Below are 23,600 nucleotides of genomic sequence, written 5' to 3'. Positions count from 1 at the left end.
TTAAATATTTTTAAAACTATTATTAGAATATTAATTATGAAAATAAATAAATAATAAATTACAAACTATATTAAAATTTAATTCTAATGGTTCAAAAATGCACTAAATGTTTTTTAAATTTTTTTATAAATAGTTTATAAAAAATTAAAATCTAAACAGTTGAAATATGTTAATCTAATGGTTACAAAAAAAAGAGAGAGAAAGAGAATGGGAAGGGAAGAGGAGAGGTTTCGAAGCGCATGAGTGATTCCTGGAAGATTACCAGTAGATAGGAGAACGGTTGTGATTTTATAGCCCTACTTGTAGATCCATTGATCACCGTTGCCCTGATTACCCTTCCACATCTGTTTCTTCCATTCTCAAGCATTATTGATCCATCGACTTCAATCTTAACGAAACCTTTGAGGGGTGGAATGCCCAGTCTTGCCAAAAGGATGCTTACGATTATAGAGTATATAGAACTTGCAACTTCTGAGCACATTCAGATTTGAGCTTGCTCTAAACAAATTAGATTGTGCGTTAGCCATGTCAACTGACTCTTCCATTCCAAAATCTAAAAATCTAAATATCCCAATAGATGTATCCAACGAGAATAGACTCTTGGATACTTTTTAGTTCGACTCAAACCTGCTTTCTTAAGATTACATTTTATCCGTTTCATTTCTTAAGATTCCATTTTATGCATTCTAAAATATTTTTTTAAAAGTGACACTGATATGGCCATCACGAAATTCATATTTCAATTTCATGCAAAACTAAAATTTTCCACTAACGACAGCGGATATCAAATTTTACATTGCTTAAACCTTTGCCATGCCTGTTCTGCTTTGGTGACAGGGTTTTTTTTGAATCACTTGATGGTGATAATGGGGGGTTTTAATCACACTACTAGGGCAAAATGTGACTTCTCTTGAATTATGTTTTTCTTTATATTTTTATATATATAATTAATTTATATTATTTTATGTGATGTACATATAAACATATAGTACTGTATATGATTATTGGAAATCAGTCAGAATATTATTGTGATAAATGTTTTTGGAATAGAAGAAAGTTGTTGATAGGTGAAGGATGAATTTGTTAACGTTTTTCATTCTTTCGAATTAAAAAGGGAAGCTTCCTTTTTTATTTTTTCCTTCACCACCAAGAAGGGAAACTTCCTGCTTCATGTTTACAACGTCCAACTTTTTAAAATTAATGCGACAGAAATGCGAAGCTTCCAAGATTCGTGTAATCATTTCTCATAGCGGTTTCAGACTTGCAGTTCAACTTTACAAATTTTCTTCATTCTTTTTATTATATGATCCAAATTGATTTTTATGTAAGTAATTGATTATATCTCTCTAAAATATTACTCAGCTATGTTAAAGTTATCTCATTTTAATATGAGCTAATATAATTTTTAGTCCTTTAAATTTGTATTCATTTTGGTTTTAGTTCCTCAAATTTCAAATCATAAGTTTTGGTCTCTTAAGATTTTTTTCATTTAGAACATTGGTTCTTATAATTAAATAAAAATCTAGACCATTTGCCTATCGAGGGACCAAAACCTGTGGTTTGAATCTTGAAGAACCAAAATCAAAATAAGAGTAAATTTGATGGACCAAAGATTATATTAATCCTGAATCATTGTCTGTGTTTTTTTCCCAATAAAAAGACAATTATTATTAAGATTAGAGTATTAGAGTACAGAATAAGTGCAGAAGCCAAGAAAAAGATATACTCCTCCGGTCCTAATTATAAGACCCAATTGACTTATTTGAGGAGATTAAGGAAGTAAGTTAAGTTGGTTATTTATAATAAATAAGTGTTGTCATTCCTAAAATATCCTTGCTAATTAAGTATATTGGCTAAAACTATCATTATTAGAAGGATTATCTTGGAAAAAAATGCATAAATATAAGAGACAAAATGGATTGGGGTCTTATAATTAGGACCAAATAAAAAGTCAAATGGGGTCTTATAATAAGGACCGGAGGAGTATTACATATTTCCCTCTTTTGGGACTGAATAGATATTTTCCCTATCTGAAGAAACTAAAATTGTTAGAAGAAACAGAAACTGAAGAACACAATCTCAGCGAAGCAGAAAAATGTCTTGCCAGACTATTCTTTATTGAGTAGTTCTAGAGATTTCAGATGTAGTAAATTGTTCTTAATGCTAAGTGATTTGGATTCGAGGTGTCACCTGACTCCCCTCCCTTTTGTTGCCCCTAACTATTTTCTCACCTTCCAATTGGTTTTCTTCTTGTTTTTTTATTATTAAATTTTAGATAAAATGAGTTACATTTTGATATCTTATAGGGAAAAAATGCATTTTTGAATTTTTTTACAATTTTTCAAAAGAACAAAAATACTTTGAAATTTATGTAGTTTCTTTTTTTAATTTGAATACAATTTTTTTTTGAAAAAATATAAAAAAATAATTTTTTTGCTTATGAATTATTAAATATTGTCACTCATTTTATATGTAGAATTTATAATAAAAAGAAATAAGAAAAAACATTTGGGAAGTAAAAAAAAAAAAAACAGAGGATAGATAACACAGGCGAGAACAACTGAGAAGAGGGACAGTTAATGCCCTAAACCCAATAACGTTGAAAGAGGGCCGGTGCTATATATGTATTAATGTGAGAGCAACTCTCAAACAGTGCACATAAAATACTCTTTAGACCAGTGACCAATCTATTAACCCGCAAACAGATGTAATATGATACAAAACACTCTGTAGGAAAAAAAAGAAATGATACAAAACATTTACCTATTCATTCATTCATTTATTTATTTATTGGTAAAATGCGGGGCATTATATTGGCCCAATGATACAAAACGTTTATTACATGCGTGCACGCAAACATACATATGTATAATTGCTAAAAGTTGAACATATTTATATCTGACGTAAACAAACCATATTTACACATAATTTATATATTTGCCTTTTATTATTCCTTGCAAAACTCGCGGCATCAATACCGATCGGCTATCAGCCGCGCCGTGCAAGGCAATAGTATGCTTAATTGATCTCTGACTTTGTTATTCCTTTCTGAACACGTACCATTACGAACTTTTACGTACCCTCGACCGTGGAAATTTTCGCCCATCCTTCCTCTCTTGGCTTCATACGCGCTTTGTCGCATCATGAACCTACTTACTCCGTGGGCGTTTCATTTGGAGTTTAACTTACTTCACCTATTTTCACAACAGAAAAGGGTAATGTGGTCCCCACTTACGGAATAATAATTAATATAGTTAAATGAAGAGAACTAGAGATTTCTGTAATTTAAGAAGAAAAAAGTTTAAATAATTTTATACACTTTAAGTCTATTTAATGTTCTACGTCACATTTCAAGGTTTTAAAAGCTCGTGCCGTATTTGAGTTGATCTTTTTCAATCCCAAAAAACGTCTCAAAAATCAGTTTAAAGGAAGTACAGATTTCAATGATATCAAATTGATTGATTTTAAAAAAATAAAATTGAGTATAAAATTTTATTTTTCATAACAACAGATCCTACTATTAGATGCAATCTTATTCAAGATACTGTTGATTACTAAATATGAATACATTCATTTGAATATTGATTTGCTGCATTGTAAAAATATAAAAATTACCCTTTCTGCTAGATCCAACCCTTGTTAATATATTAAAAATATCATTTCAACTACAAATATATGGGAAAATATGTTTGTACTCATCTTTTAATAAGGATCCAGTTCTATACATTTGCAACTAATATTATTCCTACAAATATTTATGGAAAATTGATCATCATCATTAGCTAAATGTATAATAAAAAAAAGTCCCAAGGCTATTCATATTTTCTGAACTTAGCCTTGTTATCTGGCTGAAAAAAATGTTGTTAAGCAGAGTATGATGCTTTCCACAGAGGATTATAGACAACATTAATTATTAATATCTTTCAAAAATTGATTAATTAAATAATGAAATCAAAATTATTAGTTCAACTTTCATTGTTCTGAGTGTCTTCGATGGGCAGTGCCCACCAAAAAGTTATGTCCTTTTCGAACAAGCTTAAAATACATTATTTTCTTATCCAACATTATTTTGCTTTAAGTTTTAGATCCCTTAGCTTGTATTCGTGGAAAGGGGCTCTCATCAAGAAAAAGAAGGAAAGTGTGAGACTTGCGTGTTGTGTGAGTTTCACACAGAAGAGAGACAATAATTATTTAGCATCCATTATACGTCGCATTATTTCATATCATCTCACGCGGCCTTTTCAACCAAACCAAGTCCCTATTATTTCAGCGCAAGTTTATATAAGGATCGACGATATGTAAGTTTTCCCAGTTCTTTATTTCCAAGGATATATAGATGAACTAAGCATAAAGATTCTTCATTTTCTTCTCTCAAAACTTGAAATCCTTGTTATCTATCTTGTGTTCAAAATTTCCCACACCCAATTCCCACATTATTTTGAATGGATGGGCACGTAGCTTTAGGGTTTGGATTCATAATAGTTGGTTTGTGGCACCTCTTTAACCACATCAAGCTTCACGCTATCAGCCCCATGTCTTACAATTACTGTACAACTTTCTGGTTTCCCACCCGAAAGTTCAAATACTTAGAACTTATCTTCATCATGGTTAGCAGCTCAATCTTCATAGCCATGGAACTTTTTATCTCTCCTTCTCATCACCAACCATTCGACCCAGACGGAAGCATCCCTTCCACACACCTTCACAACTTGGAACATTCATCTATGTCCCTAACCTTCTTCATCTATGCTTCATTCGCCATAGCTTTAGATCTCACTTCCTCTAAAGCACAGAGAGAACTAACCCAATTGTTAGCAGCCATAGCTTTTGCTCAGCAACTGTTTCTCATTCACTTTCACACTTCTGATCACAATGGACCAGAAGGCCAATACCACCTCCTGGCTCAGTTTCTGGTTCTTGTTTCTTTGACCACAACGCTTATAGGAATTGGCTTGCCAAGCAGTTTCTTAGTTAGCTTCTTGAGATCGGTTAGTATAATGTTCCAAGGTGTGTGGCTTATGGTCATGGGTTTTGTGCTTTGGACTCCTGGGTTGATTCCTAAAGGCTGTTTTATGAACCCAGAGGAAGGCCACGTTGTGGTGAGATGTTCTAATGAAGAGGCACTTCGAAGAGCTCTTTCGCTTGTTAATATTCAGTTCAGCTGGTTCTTTATTGGGGTTGCCGTTTTTGCTGTGTCGTTTTATATGGTTCTGGTCAAGTATTACCAAGGCAAGCTGGCATACGGCCGTTTAGCGGTTGATCCACCCAATGACGACATTGAGTTTCAAAAGAAAAGCATACAACTTGTTGGTAATGTGGTTACTCATTAAACTGGTGAATTCCATATGTGCATGTGCTTGTATAGACCATTCAATTCGTTTAAATAATTTATTACACCTATTTTGTTATTTAAATAAATATATATACATGTGTGTGTGTGTGTGTTGCGATAGTGATAGACTGATAGTACGTTATCTTTTTTGTTTTGTTGTTGTTTAGGTTCAGATAATAGCACGCTATCAAATGGGTAGTGAATTTTCAATATTTTAAAAGTTTGTTTGTCACGCCCTAATATTTAAAGTTTTAACAGGAAGGAAGATGAGTTTTTGGAAGAATAAATAAGTGAAAATATTCCTAATTATAAGTGATTCTTGGAGACCAAATATTGGAGATGTCTACGGTTTCTTTTAAAATTAGTTGAATTTGTTAATTATCCGAGAATACCATATAATTGATGAGATCTTTGAATCATGAAATTTAGGATATGATCATCAAGATATAATTATGGATCTTTTAAAAAGAATTAGTTCGATCTCATTACCGTATTCACTTTTATATCCTTGGATTAAGGTACAAATTTTCCATGAAAGTTTTCATTCAAGAGTACTGAGTACCTATAAGTTTTTTTATATGCAAGTTTATCCGAAACTTTAAAATCATAGCAATATTGACTCATACAGTTAAAAAACTAATATTGACCATTAAAATAGTAACGTTGACTACTAACATTTTTAACGATAGAAGACAATAGTACTATAACTTAAAAACTTTTGGTACAAACCTGCACAAAAAAGCTCTAGTTGCCCAAAGCTTTTAAGTGAAAACTTTTAGTACAAATTTGTATCTTAACCTTTTTTTTTTTTTCCTTTTTACCATAACACCTGTATATTCCTTAGCATGCTTTTTTTTAGTTATTTTGTTAGAAATGGCAACAACACCAAAGAAGGGTGAATAAGGTATTTTCCAAAATTTGTTGTTGTTTAATTTTTTTTTTTTTTAACGGCAAAACAAAGTATAAGTGTAAATATAAATATATTTAACTTCAGAAACTTAATTGCGAGAATACTTGATGATTTTCACTGCTACAAGTGGAAAAAAACATGAACACGGTTTCTAAAAGAGATTTTGAAGCATAAAACAATAAACACTTGAAATTCAACAATGAATAGGCTAGAAATGTAAAGACAACATCGACAAAAGAGAGATTGGAAACTATTATTATTATTTATCATGATTTAATTTTATCTACTTAAGCCGACCACTAGTAGGAAAAAGGTTTAGACCAAATAAAATTGATAGTTTAGATTAGGGGTGTTGTCCCAATCCCGTCTAGGGGTTATCCTGGTCCCAATCGGGACGGGACGGGACTGGAAGATCTCTTTTTCTTTTTTCTTTTTTTTTATTTTAAGGACCAAACATCCAAAAGAATTACATACCATTACAACCCCAAACTAATTAAAATTAGTATTTCAACGCCACAATTACACGCTCAAACTATAACCAGAATTTGAGAAAGACTTAAATGTAATATTCATTTCCCCATTTCCTGCGCATAGAAGCCCCAAAAGAAAAACCATCTTTAACTAATTTTTTCAGCAATTTCACAACCAAATATCATCATTCACAAGCAATATTACAACCCCGGAATATCACAATCCACAGGTAACTTATTTTTCAAAGACTCGAGCACTGAGAAAGCAGGGAAATTGACAGGGATGAAAAAGCAGAGGAAAGAGTGGAAGACACAGTCGACGACGGACTGGAGGGAAGCTGCGAACTTGCCAAGCCCAAGAAAAATCGACGATGGACGTGAAGCTGTGAGATTAGAACCTTAAATGGAGGGCTGGAGAGGAGAGGCATCAGTCGTTGATTTCAAATTTCACTGTCGACTCGTGAAGTATGAGAGATTTGAGACGCAAGAGTTGAGAGAGCTAAACGCCTAAAGCCCTGAACCTCTTGTATCTTCTTCAGATTCTTCGAGGGGATAAGATGCTGAGATTTGAGAGAATCAGGGGAGGATCAAACTGGTGGTGCCTTGGCTTGTGTGAGAAGAGAAAGGGAATAAGAGTTTTGGCCTTGGGTTAAAATATGATAAAAATTAAATATACACACACACACTACCAAGATAAGACGATCCCATCCTGCATCCCATCTTGTCCCGAAAAATTTTAGGATAGGCCTATCTTTTCCCAATATGGCCAGGACCAGGATATATGGGTTGGCTTTAAACAGCCCTAGTTTACATTGAAGTTGTGACCAGTCTAGACTGGTTTAGAAAGTCTATTGCTTTTTTTAAACTGGTTGTGATATTTTATTAAAAAAAAAAGACTATGACATTTTATACAAAAAGATTATCCACTTTTTAGATATGCCATATTGTTATAATCAGCCTAATAAGTAGATAATTTTTAATTAGGGATAAGGTCCCAATACTTGAAAGTTTTTCTAGGCTCTTACATGCTCTAAAAGTTTATTTTTGTAGCAAAAATATCCTAACCGTCATTTGCTGTTAAGTTTGACCCTTAAATTACACTGGTTAACCAATGTTTTTTATGGTCAAACTTAACAGTGGATAATAGTTCAAGACATAAATGCTATGAAATAAAATTTCTACAAAATATAAAAACCAAAAAATTTCAAGTGTTGGGTGCTCTCCTTATTCCTTTTAATTATCATACACTTTTGCCCCAAAACTCCTTCTAAGCGCTTGGAAATCTAATCCAATATAAGTTCAATGACCTGCAACCCAGAAATTCCAATTGCAATCAAATATAACACAAAACAAACTTAAAACATCATATATTCTTCAAACAAACATTGGTATCAGTTTAATCAGATATAACGTTGAACCTACAGCCATGTGTTTTTTTTCAAGGTTTACTTTTTTGTTTGCTTGCTTGCTTTATTTTCACCACTTTCAAAGGGCTGATATTTTTTTTTTTTAGCGTTGAATTTTGTGGTTGTAATTTAACCCCCGGTGTCTGTCACTTGTAAGTGAAGTGAAATTGATTTCCTTCACAAGTATCACTAAAGCCAAATGTTGTGGCTTCGTAGGTTGATTAATCTTATGCATTTTGATCATTCTGACATAAAAAAGAAACATGCAATGTGCCCAACATCTTGCTTAAAGCGACAAAGGGAAAAATTCTTATTTAATGAAAATGGGTGTGATAGAATTGATTTCAAATTTGTGAACATTTTGTAAGGCTGATTAAGGTCATGTATAGAAGTTCGTGTGTTGAAAAAGAAACCAAATTAAAGCTAAAGTTAAGATAATAATAGATAAATTGAGAATTCTATTGCTAATCTGAAAAAAAGGAATGCTAAATTGGAAAATGAAAAACGTAGGGCTTATTAATAAAAAGACAAGTCGAAAGTTGAAAAGTAAGCTAAGAAGAAAAGATCACTCTATGCAGTTCCCTCAAAAGAGTCAATTCTTCTAAAACCTAAAGCATTCTCTATCTTGTCAAGGCATTTTCCTGAACTCCACCAGCACTCTTGGAATTGGAACAACATCATAATAATTACCATGTGCTTGCTTTACCTAGAAGTTAGCATAACCTAGTATGGACCTATTAGTGTGATTTAAAGTACATCCTGGTTTCCAAAAATCAACCCCCTAGTCACTTTAATAGTCAATCTCAAAGGGTGATCTCAAGTACTCTCATCACCATATTAAATGCCTCCAAGTAGTCTAAATAAAGCATAGCTTTAGCATAGCTTGATTGCTTGGCTACCTTTTATCCTACCTGAATAGTTATTAATTTGGGTTTTGTTCTAGAGCCCCAACCAATAGCTTTTTTAAATCCCATTATTCAGTCTCCTGTAGCATCTCTAACAAGTCCCCCACAAGATGCTTGTTGATTCTATCTGATTGAGTCATCCACATCAATTCAAATAGCATTATGTGGTGGTAGTGTCTACCCACTTTCTATTTAGCTTCAACTTAAAGACTTCATGATGAAAAGAGTTATTCAAAGTGCTCTCTATGAGGAGGTGAATACATCTGTGAGAGAGTTCCATTGTAGTGGTGCATTTCCCTGCAAGCACAAACTTACAACGAGTGATCCAAAGCAACCAACATCCTAACCCAAAAACTCTGATCCTGTTATAATTTCTAAATTTTCCTCACCTTGGACTGTGTTTAGAGTTCCAAGTGAACCATACATGCACATTTCCAGAAAAGAAACTAGAAAGCATGTTCTACAACAATCTCTCAATACATGAAGGGATATTCTCCTCTCTATGGCACTCAAAAGAGCCTTCACTGATATTTGAACAACTTCTCTTTGCTCTAGGCATATTAGTAGTCACTCTCTTACGAGAAGCTTGGAAAAGAAAGTACTTCACTTTTCAAGAGTCAACCATTGCCATAAGCCCCCCACCGATTGTTTTCTCTTCCTCTATTACCTAAGATAAATCATAAATAGATTTCACAGAGAAGCAACCATCTCTTGCTTGCCTCCATTTATAACAATCTTTCAAGTCAGAGGAATAAGGTGGTGATTTAACACTATACTAAGTGGCCTTAGAGGTTAAATGCAAGATTTTTTTTTTTTTAACCTAGCATTGCAGCAAGGTACAACCTCGGGCCGTCTTTTAAGAAGCATTATTGAACTACCTAGGAACTAAATGCTATGAAAATGCAAGAAAACAAAGTTGGGGATTTTGAATTTCATTTTAATTAAAACTATTTTAATGTAAGGGAAAATAAATTGTTTTTGGATTGAAAAGGTAAATTGAGATGAATTCAATGCAATGAGATGGTGGACCTCTTGAGATTGGGTTTTACACACTAGGTTTGGGTTCTTACTTGCGGCATTTACTTGTAATTCAAATGATTCTACTCTCTCATTAACTAAGACAAGTTAGTTAACTCATCTCTAATTCCTAACCATAATTATCTAGAAATTGAGTAATCAATGAATTCACTTGAAGTCACCCCTTGGGAAACTCAATAAAGCGACATAAATCACCTAAATCACAATTATATGATTAGGATGGATTAGATGCATCTTTCCTTTTTATGAATGCAAATCGGTAAATGCTCACATGAACATGCCAAATATTTACACAAATGCATACCACACTTAACACATATATCAATCCATGAGCTTGATTAAGATGCTTCAATGGATGCTATGAAAAATAAAAAGTTCAAAAACTCAACATTGGAAAACTCAATAAAGCCACATACGTTGATAGTCACGTACTTCATACATCATTTAATCCAAACTACATGGAAAATTGGCTCACAAAAATGGAGTCTTAACTCAAACTTAACACACTATAGCCACATATATCTAGACACACCTACAAAGTGGAGAAAAACTTAAAATGAGACTAATAGAACTACCCTTCACAGAACCCTTGCCATTTACACTTAAACCCTTCTCATGAGACCCAAAAGGAATGTTTATCCATGCATGGAGGTCACCACAACACCATCCAACTTTTAAATGCGAAAAAGATGTAAAGACATTGAAACTCAAACGTTTAACTTTGATTTGGAACACATCTCGAAGGATTTGAAAAGGTCATTCAAACAATTATTTGAATAAAGAAGATATTGTGAGCTTTATTTGCGTAAGTTATCAAATAACTGTTAAATTGATTAGAATAAATGACTTAAGTTTCAGAAACAAGGTTGAATACTTTTTACTCGAATACAAACTTGAATAATAAAGAATTTATTCAAAAAAATCAAATGACTTGAAGGACTCGAATAACTTAAACTTTTGACAAGAGAGCCCTTATTTGAATAAGACTTTGAATAACGTCCTTTGAAATCTTTTAAATAGAAAGAGTTTGATTTTGAAAGCACCTGTAAAATTTCAAATAAGAATCTGGGTTAGAAGTGACGCATGTGCTTGCAATCCATTAACTGACCAATAGTAGGGGCCTCGGGCCCTTAAAAGCATGTGTTGTTGGCAAAACCCTTACAGTGGATGAGTTATAAGAGATGCCTTGAAGAAATTCTCATCGAGCAGTGGGTAGAACCTTTTGTAGATGACTTAAATATACGACAGAGTAGTTTTTTGGGCCATACATGCTATATTAGTGTATTCAACAAGTCTACAACCTTAGCCAACATGCTTGAGTAATATTTGAAATTTCATCATAATGGAGATAGATAGTTGGCATTGTTAGTCTTCAATGAGGAATTCTCGGTAAGCACGAGTCATTAGCTCATGTTGACTACGTCTCTGCCCTTTGTACACACCTTCTGTGGCTCCCACAAATTGAATGGTCTGATGAAGTGCTCGGATCACCATGACATAGGCAATTCACTGTTGGTGACGTTGCAAGAATCACTAATCGTTTTGAGGAAGGAGAAGTCATAACAAGGTTTCCTCTCATATTAGGTTGAATTCCTACTGTGACACTGTTATGTGGAAGGAGAAATTTTTGGAGTTGAATGAATGGCTCTTGATTGTTGAATGTATGTAATGATAGTAACTTAACAACTAATGAAGTATGCTAAGTAGCTAATGAAGTGCTGTAAATATCCTAAAATAGTGGCCTTTTCGATTAAATTAGTTAGTTACGGAATTTGCTAACAAAATGTAATAAATAGCTAATAAAATGTTGCAAATAACCTGAAACAGTGGCCTCTTTGATTAAATTGTTCAACTGTGGAATTTGCTAAATGTAGTAAATAGCTAATAAAATTTTGCAAATAACCAAAATAGTAGCCTAACAAGTTCCAATACTTTTATATGATTTCATGTCTAATCTTAGGCTTTTAGCACCATTAATTGATTATTTGGGCTTTATTAGGGATAATCGTGCATATTTGGTTAAGAATATGCACTTTAGGAGTTTTAATTGTCTGTTGGATTTTATTAGTAACTTTATTAGTTGACATGGGAGGTAAAGACTTTTTCAAGGGATCGACTTACATTTTGATGGAATATTCCTTTTTCAATTGCTTTCACTAAAAGAAAGCCCATTCCATCTTCAAGAGGAAAATTCAGATTCTGGACAACTTTACCCTTAGCTACAGTAACTGAAAATTGAAGAGGAAAATAGCGCGCACCATATCTAGTGGAGAACTCGGTCACTCCCATTCAGATTCAGCTTGATCAATATATGAGCAAAACCTATCATCATTCCCTCTTAAAAACCTTCGTCATTCATCCTCATTTTAACATACAGAACTCAGTATTACGCCTCTGAGCACCATCTTTCTCTCTTTCTTCTATTTAATGAATTTGTTCTGATTGGTGACATCTAGCATCCCAGATTCGGTTGTGGCAAGTCCCCTTCTCTCCATCCATAGTTGAACTTACTATTCTTTGATGGCGATGAAAGCTATCCAAAGTCCATGAGCTACTAGGGGAGTTCTGATTCTCTTGATTTCAATTTCACCTTTGCAAATGTGAATTTTAGTCTCCAGTTCTGAGGATTTTCTTCTACAACAGTGCATTGAATTGTATTTTACTATTTCGCTTGTGATACATTGAAATTGAGATTGCTTTTGAATTATTGTTACTAGACTATGTTGATTAATTAGATAGATTGGTTTACTTTGTATGTTTCTGAACTTATTATACTGTGATGTTATATGTTTCTATACATTACAGGTGTGATTGAGTTGTCCTCTTATGCTTAGTCCAAATGCAAAAATCTAAAGCGTAACAATCATATACTTAGATCTATCACAGGAATAAAAGAAATGTCAAGCTGGTAGAAAAAAGCTACACCACTCAGATAAAAATCTAAATATTCTCTGATTTTAATGAGAATTTAATTATTATTTAATCAATAAAATCTGACTAAATAATCAAGGGAAAATGACACAAAAATGACACTTGAACCTGAAAATATCAAAATGGTTACTTGAATTTGCAAAATCCTAATTTAGTCACAAATGACTAATTTGACATTTATAAATTTGCCGAAGTGACTATATTGCCCTTCATTTCATTTATTGTTTTTTAAAAACCAAAGCCCCTACTACCGGTCAGTCTTCAGACCTTTGGCGCCAGTGTTGGCCGTCACTAGAGCTCCGGCGACCAGCTGACAATTGGTCTCCGGAGTTCTAGCGACTGGAAACAATTTTTTTTGAAAATTTTTACAACTTCAGTATAATGGTTAACAATTTTGTAACGCTATTAACAACTTCAGTATAGCAGTTAACAACAGGTTTTTTGGAAAATTCAACAATTGGTTGCCGGAGCTCCAGCGGCTGGAAACAATTTTTTTGAAAATTTTTACAACTTAAATAAAATGGTTAACTTTTGTAACGCTATTAACAACTTCAGTATAGCGGTTAACAACAAGTTTTTAAATTTGCTAACGGTATTATTAAAGTTGTAAAATTGCTACTTTTTGAATTTCTTGAAAAACTTGTTGGTAACTGTTATACTGAAGTTGTTAATAGCGTTACAAAAGTCAACTTTTACTGAAATTGTAAAAGTTTTCAAAAAAATGTAGTTGTTAAAGTTGTAAAAATGCCTTTTTTTTGAATTTTTAAGAAAACCTATTGTTAAATGCTATAGCGAAGTTGTTAATAGAGTTACGAAACTTGTTAAAAGCATTACTGAAGTTATAAAAATGCTACTTTTTGAATTTTTGGGAAAATCTGTTGTTAACTGCTATATTGAAATTGTTAATAGTGTTACAAAAGTTGTTAACCGTTATATTGAAATTAAAAAAAAAATTTTAAAACAAAAGTAGTTGCTAGAGTTGTAAAACTGCCATTTTTTTGAATTTTTAAGAAAACCTATTGTTAAATGCTATACTGAAGTTGTTAATAGAGTTACGGAACTTGTTAGTGGCATTACTGAAGTTGTAAAAATGCTACTTTTGAATTTTCCAGAAAACCTGTTGTTAACTATTATACTGAAGTTGTTAATCACGTTATAAAAGTTGTTAACTGTTATATTGAAGTTGTAAAAATTTTCAAAAAAATTATTTCTAGCCGCCAAAGCTTTACCGACCAATTGTTAAATTTCTCGAAAAACCTGCTGTTAACTACTATACTGAAATTGTTAATAGTGTTACAAAAGTTGTTAGTCATTATACTGAAGTTGTAAAAATTTTCAAAAAAATAGTTTCCGGCTGCCAGAGCTCTGGTGACAGCCATCGCCGCTGTTGCCAGAGCTCTGGCAACCGGCCGATCGGTGGGGCTTTGGTTTTTTAAAAAATAATAAATAAAATGAAGGGCAATATGGTCATTTCAACAAATTTATAAATGTCAAATTGGTCACTTGTGACTAAACTGGGATTTTGCAAATTCAAGTGACTATTTTGGCATTTCTAAGTTCAAGTGTCATTTTTGTGTCATTTTTCTAATAATCAAAGTAATATTCTCCCCCTAGTCTATGCACCCAAAGATTATTTAAAAATTAATTTCAGTATATGGTTAAAAAATAATTTTTGTATATGGTAAATCAAATATAATTTTGCAAAACTAAAATGGTTACATAATTGCCTAAAACTAATTTTCCAAATATTTGGTGATTGGATAACTTACAATATGTTAAAATAGCCAAAATTAGTTTTTCAGAATTCAAACAATTAAATTGACACAAGCAAATATCCAATTAGATACCTTTGCAGAATTAAACCAAAAGCTAACCCAATACTTAATTTCTGTAAATTAAGAAATTTGTCAAGTAATAATTTTTTTCTAAACACACGTGTCTTCCGGAGATTTTAGTTTTATTTTCTGGTTTTTAAATATTTTCTTACTTGTAAAACCAGATTATTGGAGGCTTTAATTTGTCAGTGGGATTGAAACGTCTCTCCAGGTGATCGAGGGAAGCCACAATGATCTTGCTGATTCTCTTGCCAAGTGCGCGTTGATGGGCACACACGAGTTATAAATGCGAATCCTGGGACCTGAGCAAATCCATTAGCAAACCCATACTGATCTGGGCTAAGTGGCTTTCCTGTTTTATTACTATGTTTTATCGTTGCCGCTATATCAAAAACAAATTAAAGCCACCAACGGAAGCTAGGTCTAGCAGAAGGAACTAATCTCTCACAATGTGGTTAACTAAGGTTTGAATTCCCGCTGAGAGAGGTGTTTACATTTAGTGCCTGACAATGCCTCGAATAGGATTGCCTGCAATAAGAAGATACTTATGCTTTAGCCAAAAAAAAAAGTAAAGCCCAGAATGACCCCAAACAGAAGCCCAATTTGCAGTCATAAAGGCCGAAGGCCGAGAAAAGCAAAATCAGAAAGAGCCCATCCCAAAATCAAATTGTCCCAAATCTGAAAATCATAAAAAATCAAAAAAGGTAAAACAAAATAAGAACCATGCAAGTCCAAATAATCCTTTTCAACCATGATTTCACCAAAACATGCACGAAATCAAATTGAAAATCTTTTACTTTAAAACCCAAAGCCGAGATTGGAATAAGGGACAAGGCATACCTGTCCGCACAAAACTAAAGAATCATGCTCAGGAAACCCAAATCCTAAAACAGATTTCAAACAGAAATTAATTAATCACAAATTGGACAGTGGAAAAATCAAACTCCTCACGCCTATTAATTTTCAAATGGAAAATTAATATATATTTATATATCCATGATACGTCATATATAAAAATAACAAGCAGATCAAGAACTGGCTCTAATGCTATGTGTAAGAAAAATTCTAAATAAAAGCCACACACAAACATATAAAAGAATCATATAACATCAGAGTAGCCGCTAAAGGCTTAATAAAATATCTATGACCATGCTGGATGATATGAAAGTTGTGATCCAAAACACAACTCTTGATCAGTGATAGAAGGAACTGAAAAACATTGAACAAAGGAATAGCTATCACTAATGAGGAATTGTCAGAGTTAAGTTTTTTGTAGGATATCACTCTAACTTAGTCTATGGCTATTTATAATCTCTCATCAAGGCTTGTAAGAGCTAACCAAATCAAGTGAAAACCCTAAACATCAACTCAGTCCAATTGACGAGGAGGCCATATTCACGAGATATTTGATGTGCATCACGATACCATAATCTAGAATATATGATGTAACCCCCATATAAAATAATAACATATGATATAACTAAGGGATAAAGTGCAAATTTGTCCCGGAAGTATACAACCGAGGAGCTATGGATGTCTGAAAGTTTATTGTTTATATGGCATGCCACATGTCATGCCACCTTATAATCTCTCCCTTCCTCATCTCTTCCGCATCACCCTCTGAAGGATTTCGGGCATACCTGGAGTCTGCAATGAAGTCAGGTTGCTACACGGAGGTCCGATCACGGTGACGGAGTCGAATCTGGGAGACACAGCAAATGCACCGGGCGGGAAAAGATGAGGAATAGAGTATGGAAGGAGTAGTGTGGAGAGGAGAAAAACCGTAGTCTATCACCAACTGATCATGCACCGGTTTTAGTAACTACATGTCCTTTTGAAAAAAGAAAACTACCTCCACGTCTAACCGTTCCCGCTTTTAGGCAAAAATACATGAAAAGGCAAAAATTACAGTTAGATACCCATAATTTTTGCTATTCTCATCAGGACCCCAAATGATAATTGGGCTTGGGTCCAATCCACCAAGGGTGGACTGGCCCATTTTCTTACATCTCCCACTCACACTTGGTGGATTAGATGTCGCGGGTCTAGTCTCTTCACCTTCCCTCAATTTCATACTTGGTGCTTTGCCGTGACCGCGTAGACAAGACGTCTTCGCTTGGGTCCCTGTACTAGAAATCCCTTTTAAAGGATCAGCACAAGTTACCCTCTCCTTTGTGTAGCTTGAATTTTAAAATTATGCCTCAGATGTCCTAGATTTACTTATACACACTTTTTCATGGTAAATCTAATCCCTCTCGAGTCAATGGTTGACTCAGACTACCTTTCTCTTATGTCTAGTATCCACACTTACAACCACAAAATGTCATAAGGGACATGTCACAGACACTAGCATAGGTGTGTATATCACAGTCAATCTTCCTTTCGCCCAAATATCACTTTGAAATGAATTAGTCGCTTTCTTAGCATACTACCTTAGATCGCATCAATCATGACCATAGGACATATGCCAAAGTAGCAGTCACTGAAACATATCTTCATGATATTGTCAAAGTCAGAGGACACCAACAGGAGGATAATTCCTCCCTGGGACTCACACAGCAATGAAGCAAGGATCTTTCACTTGCTTCCCTTTTGCGGTTCTCCCAGCACATGTGGTATGAAACACATGCTACGGTGTTACTCTTTTACTGTAAGAGCGTATGTCGATTTGGATTTATTATTAGCACCGTACAGACTTAGGTCCAGACACACTCAGTATCTGAACCCAAATTCTTCAACTCTGCTCATTGTTATGATGTCGACGTTGAAGAGTTTGTTGTCTAGCTATAGGTATTATGGAAGTGGGATTCCAAACTTCGATCCAGCTTTATCAACGTGGATCTCATCTTAACTTGCTACACTTTAGTTAAGGCGACATAAAGTTTGTGTTTCTTCTCTACCATATCAGCATTCATTGCTGCTTTACTGGTGAACACAAATGTCTCATCTTTGTTCACTCCGCCTGAGTGTCAAAGGCAGTTGCCCGTGTGAGAGAGCTAACCTTTTTAACCTGTACGGGACATTGTATACTTTCAGAAGACACATAAAGTGATAACAAAATACAATTTCATTGATGAAGCATTCATATTACACTTTATGTATACCAAGAGCTTGTACATGTTCTTTAAAAACTCTTTCGCCTATTGGCTTTGTCAGAGGATCTGCTACCATACATTTGGTTGAAATGTATTATACAGTAACAATCTTTTGTGCTATGTAATCTCTAACAAAATTATACTTGATGTCAATGTGCTTGGTTTTGCTGTGATACTTAGGATCTTTACTATAGGCTATGGCTGCAGTATTGTCACAGTATACCATCACCGGATTGGTATTCTTGTTTCCAAATCCAAGGTGTTCTATAAATCTCTTCAGCCATAAAGCCTCTTGCACTGCTGCAGTGCAAGCCACAAACTCAACTTCCATCGAATGTAAAGCAATGCACGTTTGCTTCTTGCTACTCCAACATATGACGCCATTATTGAGCAAGAAGGTATAACCTGAAGTTGACCTTCGTTCTTCTTCATCTCCTCCTACATCAGCACCGGAGTACCCAATAAGACGCAGGTCACTTCCTTCGTAGCACAGTGCATAATTGGAAGTGCCCTTCAAGTATCTCAAGATCCTCTTCACTGCTTTCCAATGCTTTTCAGCAGGGTTAGATTGGAATCTGCTCACCAGTCCCATTGCATAACAGATGTCTGGTCTTGTACATATCATTGCGTACATCAGACTACTAACAGCACTGGCATATGGAACTCTTTCCATCTTCTTTTTGTCAGATTTGGTTTTGGTACACATGTCAGAACTCAAAGCCACTCCAGTAGCAACAGGTGTACTCATGGGATTGCAGTCTTTCATGTTAAATCGCTCAAGAATCTTGTTGATGTAATTCTCTTGCGAAAGAGAAAGGATTCATTTTGAACGATTTCTTTGGATTTTAACTCGAAGTATGTATTCTGCTTCACCCATATCTTTCATCTCAAAATTCGATGAAAGCCATTCTTTAATAGCCACCACCGAATCTAGACTATTTCTGGCTAATAGTATATCGTCTACATATAAGGATAATATGATAAAATTACCCTCAAACCGCTTAATGTAGACGCATTGGTCTTCCTCTATCATTTGGAAGTCATATGAGGTTATTGCATTGTGAAACCTCAAATACCATTGTCTGGATGATTGTTTCAATCCATAAATGGACCTTTTGAGTTTACAAACTTTATTTTCTTTTCCTTTTTCAATAAAACCTAATGGTTGTTCCATATAGATTTCTTTATCCAGATCACCATTCAGAAATGCGGTTTTTACATCCATCTGATGTAATTCTAAATCTAAACTGTTTACTATTGCTAGAATAAGTCTAATCGAATTGAAACGCACAACAGGTGAGAATGTATCTTCATAATCTATTCCTTCCTGTTGTGTGTACCCCTTTGCCACAAATCGAGCCTTGTATTTGTCAATTGATCCATCCACTTTTCTTTTAATTTTGAGAACCCACTTGTTCCCAATGGCTTTACGCCCTTTTGGAAGATCAACTAACACCCAAACTTGGTTCTTTTTCATTGAGTCCATTTCTTCTTCCATAGCTTTCATCCATTCATCTTTTGTAGAACCTGACAAGGCCTCTCATACAGAACGGGGCTCATCATCCCCTTTTGGAGTAACTAAGAGAGATTCGCCTTCTATTTCAAAGCGTCTTTTGGGAACACTTTCCCTGTTACTCCTTCTGACGGGAGCTATTTGCTTATCTTTCTTTCTTTGTTTAGGTCTTGGTGTTGACCTTTCTTGGCTCCTACTCATATTGACACACCTAGACAATTCTAGTCTGTCAATTTGTTCTGCACTGACTTGTTCCTGTGTCTCATAAAGAGATACAGTGCGGTCAACATCTCCTCTATTAGGAAATTCAGTTTCAATGAATGTGGCATCTCTTGATTCCATTTTAGTCATTGTTCCATCTTCGTTTTCACCTATGAAAATGTATCCTTTAGATTGTTCATAGTACCTTATAAAGATACACTTCTTTCCTCTAGGACCCAATTTCCCATGCTTGTGGGAATCATCATGAACATATGCCGTTGACCCCCAGGGTCTTAGGACACTTAGATCTGGTTTGCGTTTTGTCCATAATTCATAGGGTGTGGAAGCGACTGATTTTGAGGGCACACGGTTAAGTATGAAGGTTGCCATTAATAAAGCATCACCCCAATATGAAATTGGTAGGTTTGCTTGAGCTATCATAGACCTAACCATGTCTAGAAGAGTTCTATTCCTCCTCTCAGCCACTCCATTCTGTTGTGGAGTGCCAGGGATAGTCAGTTGTCTAATTATCCCTTTTTCCTCACAGAGCTGTTTAAATTGATCAGATAAATATTCACGACTTCGATCTGTACATAATGCTTTAATTTTATTGTCCATTTGATTCTCTACCTCATTTATGTATCGTCTAAAGCACTCAAGAGCTTCAGACTTATGCGAGATCAGATAGACATGACCATATCGTGAAAAATCGTCAATAAAGGTAATAAAATGCCAAGCTCCGTGTCTTGCCCTCACACTCATTGGACCACAGATATCAAAATGGATTAATTGCAATGGATTTTCAGCTCTTGTTCCCTTACCGAAAGGTTTTCTAGTTGCCTTACCAGCTAGACAATTTTCACATAAGGACATTTCCATGTTAGGGATTGCGCCCAACATTCCTTCTTTTGCCAGTTTAATCATTCTATTTTGATTAATATGTCCTAGTCTAGCATGCCAGATATTCATATCAGGATTGCTTGAAGAAATAGCAAAACAATCGTGAGTGTTAAAACCAAAAGCAAGATCCATGACAAAAAATTTCTGGAATCTGAATGCTGAACCATAAAGTTCTGAGCTGAAGAAAATGTCTGCAACTATGCTATGAAAATTAACATTAAACCCAAAGTATACTAAGCAAATAACAGAAATTAAATTCCATCAGATGTCAGGGGCATGAAGCACATCATGGAATATCAAGGTCTTTCCACCACGCAAAGCAAGTTTGCAGGTGCCAATGCCTCGAACCTCGATTCTCGCATTGTTCCCAACGTAAAGCCACTTGCTTTGATACGGCAACTGACGGTATTCCACGAAGGATCCCCGATCCCTGCTTACGTGGTCTGTGGAGCCTGAGTCTATAATCCAAGAAGAAGAAACAGGTTCTGTTAGAAAAACAGTACTAGAAACATATGAAACATGTGAATTCACATAATTCACTAATACCTTTTCGCTTTCAGCCTGTTTGGAACAGTCATGTGCGAAATGGCCCATTTGTTGGCAGGCAAAGCATTTGACCTTCTTCAGGTCTAGCTTCTTCTTCCCGCCTTTCTTTCCCTTCTTCTTGAATTGTTTCTTGCCCTTTTTCAATTGAGGACCGCCCTTCTTCCCTTTCTTTTGGGGCTTCTTGCCCTTTTTGAAATTGGGCTTAGATTGGGAAGTACCAGCATCCTCAGTCAAATAGGTCTATCTAGAGCTCTTGTAAGCCTCTAGATGCTTCCAGCTCTAGATGCTTAGCTACATCATTAAAAGTGATGATGTTTTCATTGTGGGTTAGGTTGACTTTCATGTGCTCCTAACTTGCAGGGAGTGACCTGATGACAGCCTGCACTTGCTGCTTATCAGACAGGTTATGTCCAGCTTCCTTCAGTTCCCGGATCATATTGGCCATCTCTCTCAGATGTTGCTTCATAGGATTGTTTGGCTTGAGCTTATAGGTATCGAACTTAATCGTCAACCTTCTAAGCTTGGTCGTAGAGACTCCGCCAAACTTATCCTTCAATGCTATCCACATGGCTTGTGCAGTCTTGTGCGACTCAAATTCGCACATCAGGTCGTCAGCCATGGAGCTCAAAAGCGTGATTCTTGCTATGCTATTCTTCTTTTTCCAGGTTAGATATGCCTCTTGGTCTCTCCTGTGCTGGACCGTGTTGCCAGCTTCAGGTTCAACCATAGCAGTGGTGAGAGGCTCTATCGCATCCTGTTTTTCTAGGATATACTGGACCTTTCGGTGCCAGATGTCCCAGTTGTCCCCGTTAAGCTTTTCCTCTTTGTTCAATTCAGCAATTATGTTCTTGGTTGCCATTCTTAGTTCTGTGACAAATCTATCCCACATTAATCTATGTTCTCTTTAAAGAGAACCGAACCAAAGAACATGTCAGTTATATAGCACAATGAAGTATACAATGTAATGTGCCTATATTATCCTCGATCAGTAAATAATGAAATTACAAGATCTATGATCAGGAGAATATGTTTGTACCTCCCATCACACAGATACTAGTAATTATCATTATATTCTATCAAGAATACTATATAAGCACTTCAAAAATGTAACCTTTAGAAGTCTTATCTTCTAAAAGCTCCCACTTATAAAAGGCATACACATGATATTCACAAATAATCATACAACAATAATTCAAGTAATTTCATTAAATGAAATAACATACTTAGTCTGTTTACATGCATGAAACCACAAACTTAAGGCGAATACAAATATTACATCATTTGATATGAACATAAAGGTAATCAAGCATTGCTTTTCTTAGGCTTCTAAGTTTGCGCGTTTTGTTCATAAAGGAGGACACTAGCTCTATGGCCCAAATCCAGTAAGACTTTCTTATGGGTTTGCCTTTAGGTCCGTCTCTAACCCTTATTGCTCTTATGTACTCCATTATGACTCTAAGGTAGAATTCGGTATTCTTCTTATCGGTCATGTAATGGACGTAGCTAGCGAGCACGCCATTGATGCCTTTTATGTTGGTTAATTTAGCTGCATCTCTTTCAGCTATTCTCATAGCTAAAGCAGGGGTACAGGGATGATTCACCTCTTCGCCTTCCTCTACTTCGATTTTATTGGGAAGATCTAGTGAATCATTACAGACCAAATGAGGTTCGGTACGGAGGGGTTCAGTGGGGAATAAAGATTCTGACTCAGGTCCAGAATCCATTAACTCCTCCGGGTCTTCTTGAGGAACCTCTTCAGGGTCCTCTTCAGGATCCTCATCCTCTAGTTCATGTTCTGGAACTACATTATCCATGTAAAAGTATTCCAATGAACCATCTTTGATATTTTCAGTGCTACTAGAAGCCTCTTGCTTCATTTTCACCTAGAACAAAATAAATTAAATTACTTTGAATATTCTAGAATTTATTTCCGCATGAAAATACCAGAAAATACACTGAAAATACTCATAAATAGATCCTTAATTGTCTCCAAAATTATCAAATTATATAAAAAATGAAGATCTTGATTTTAGGGATTTTTAGAGACAAACCGCACCTCAAACGGACCTCCCACGCGCCTACACGCCCCTAGAAGAAAAATTAGCGAAAAATTGAAAAAAATTTTTTTGCCCACTCTCCCTGTACATGCGCCGCCATGCAGCCGGCCGCCGGCAACACGCGCCGTGCTTGCGGCCTCCATGCGCCACCACCTGTCAGTGGTGGTCCCCACGTGCCCAGGTGGCGTGCCACGTGGCTGTTCTGCCAAAAAAGTTTTTTTTTTTGGAAACCTGTTTTTTTGAACAGGAAAGATTTTTTTTTGTGTTTGGGCTTGGATATTGTAGTGGCCCAACCAGAAACCCCTCTTCCATTTTTGTTTTTTTTGCTGCTGGGCTGGATCTTGCGTCTAGCCCAATTTAGCCTTTTTTTTTATTTTATTTTATTTTTTTATTGCTGGAATTGGACGACGCCAAAACGGTGTCGTTTTGGGGCTGGAGGTTGTCTTCAACCTCCAGCCGGG

General features: G+C 35.2%; 1 protein-coding gene across 1 annotated transcript; it reads left to right on the top strand.

The window, feature by feature from the left end:
- Positions 1–4,200: 4,200 nt before the first annotated feature.
- LOC114755784 (transmembrane protein 45B-like) lies at positions 4,201–5,552 on the top strand. The gene has a single exon (XM_028944653.1). It carries the CDS (start codon positions 4,443–4,445, stop codon positions 5,328–5,330), a length of 888 nt encoding a protein of 295 aa, XP_028800486.1. The 5' UTR covers positions 4,201–4,442; the 3' UTR covers positions 5,331–5,552.
- Positions 5,553–23,600: the final 18,048 nt, after the last annotated feature.

Source organism: Neltuma alba, unplaced genomic scaffold (assembly GCF_004799145.2).
Source record: "Neltuma alba isolate B1F8T4 unplaced genomic scaffold, ASM479914v2 tig00010339_pilon, whole genome shotgun sequence".
NCBI lineage: Eukaryota > Viridiplantae > Streptophyta > Magnoliopsida > Fabales > Fabaceae > Neltuma > Neltuma alba.
Note: the sequence above shows the minus strand (reverse complement) of the source record. Positions and strands in the feature narration are given on the sequence as shown.

What these genes read in the sequence shown, in the direction of transcription:
- LOC114755784 (XM_028944653.1), top strand. Translation starts at nt 4,443, where the DNA reads ATGGATGGGCACGTAGCTTTAGGGTTTGGATTCATAATAGTTGGTTTG.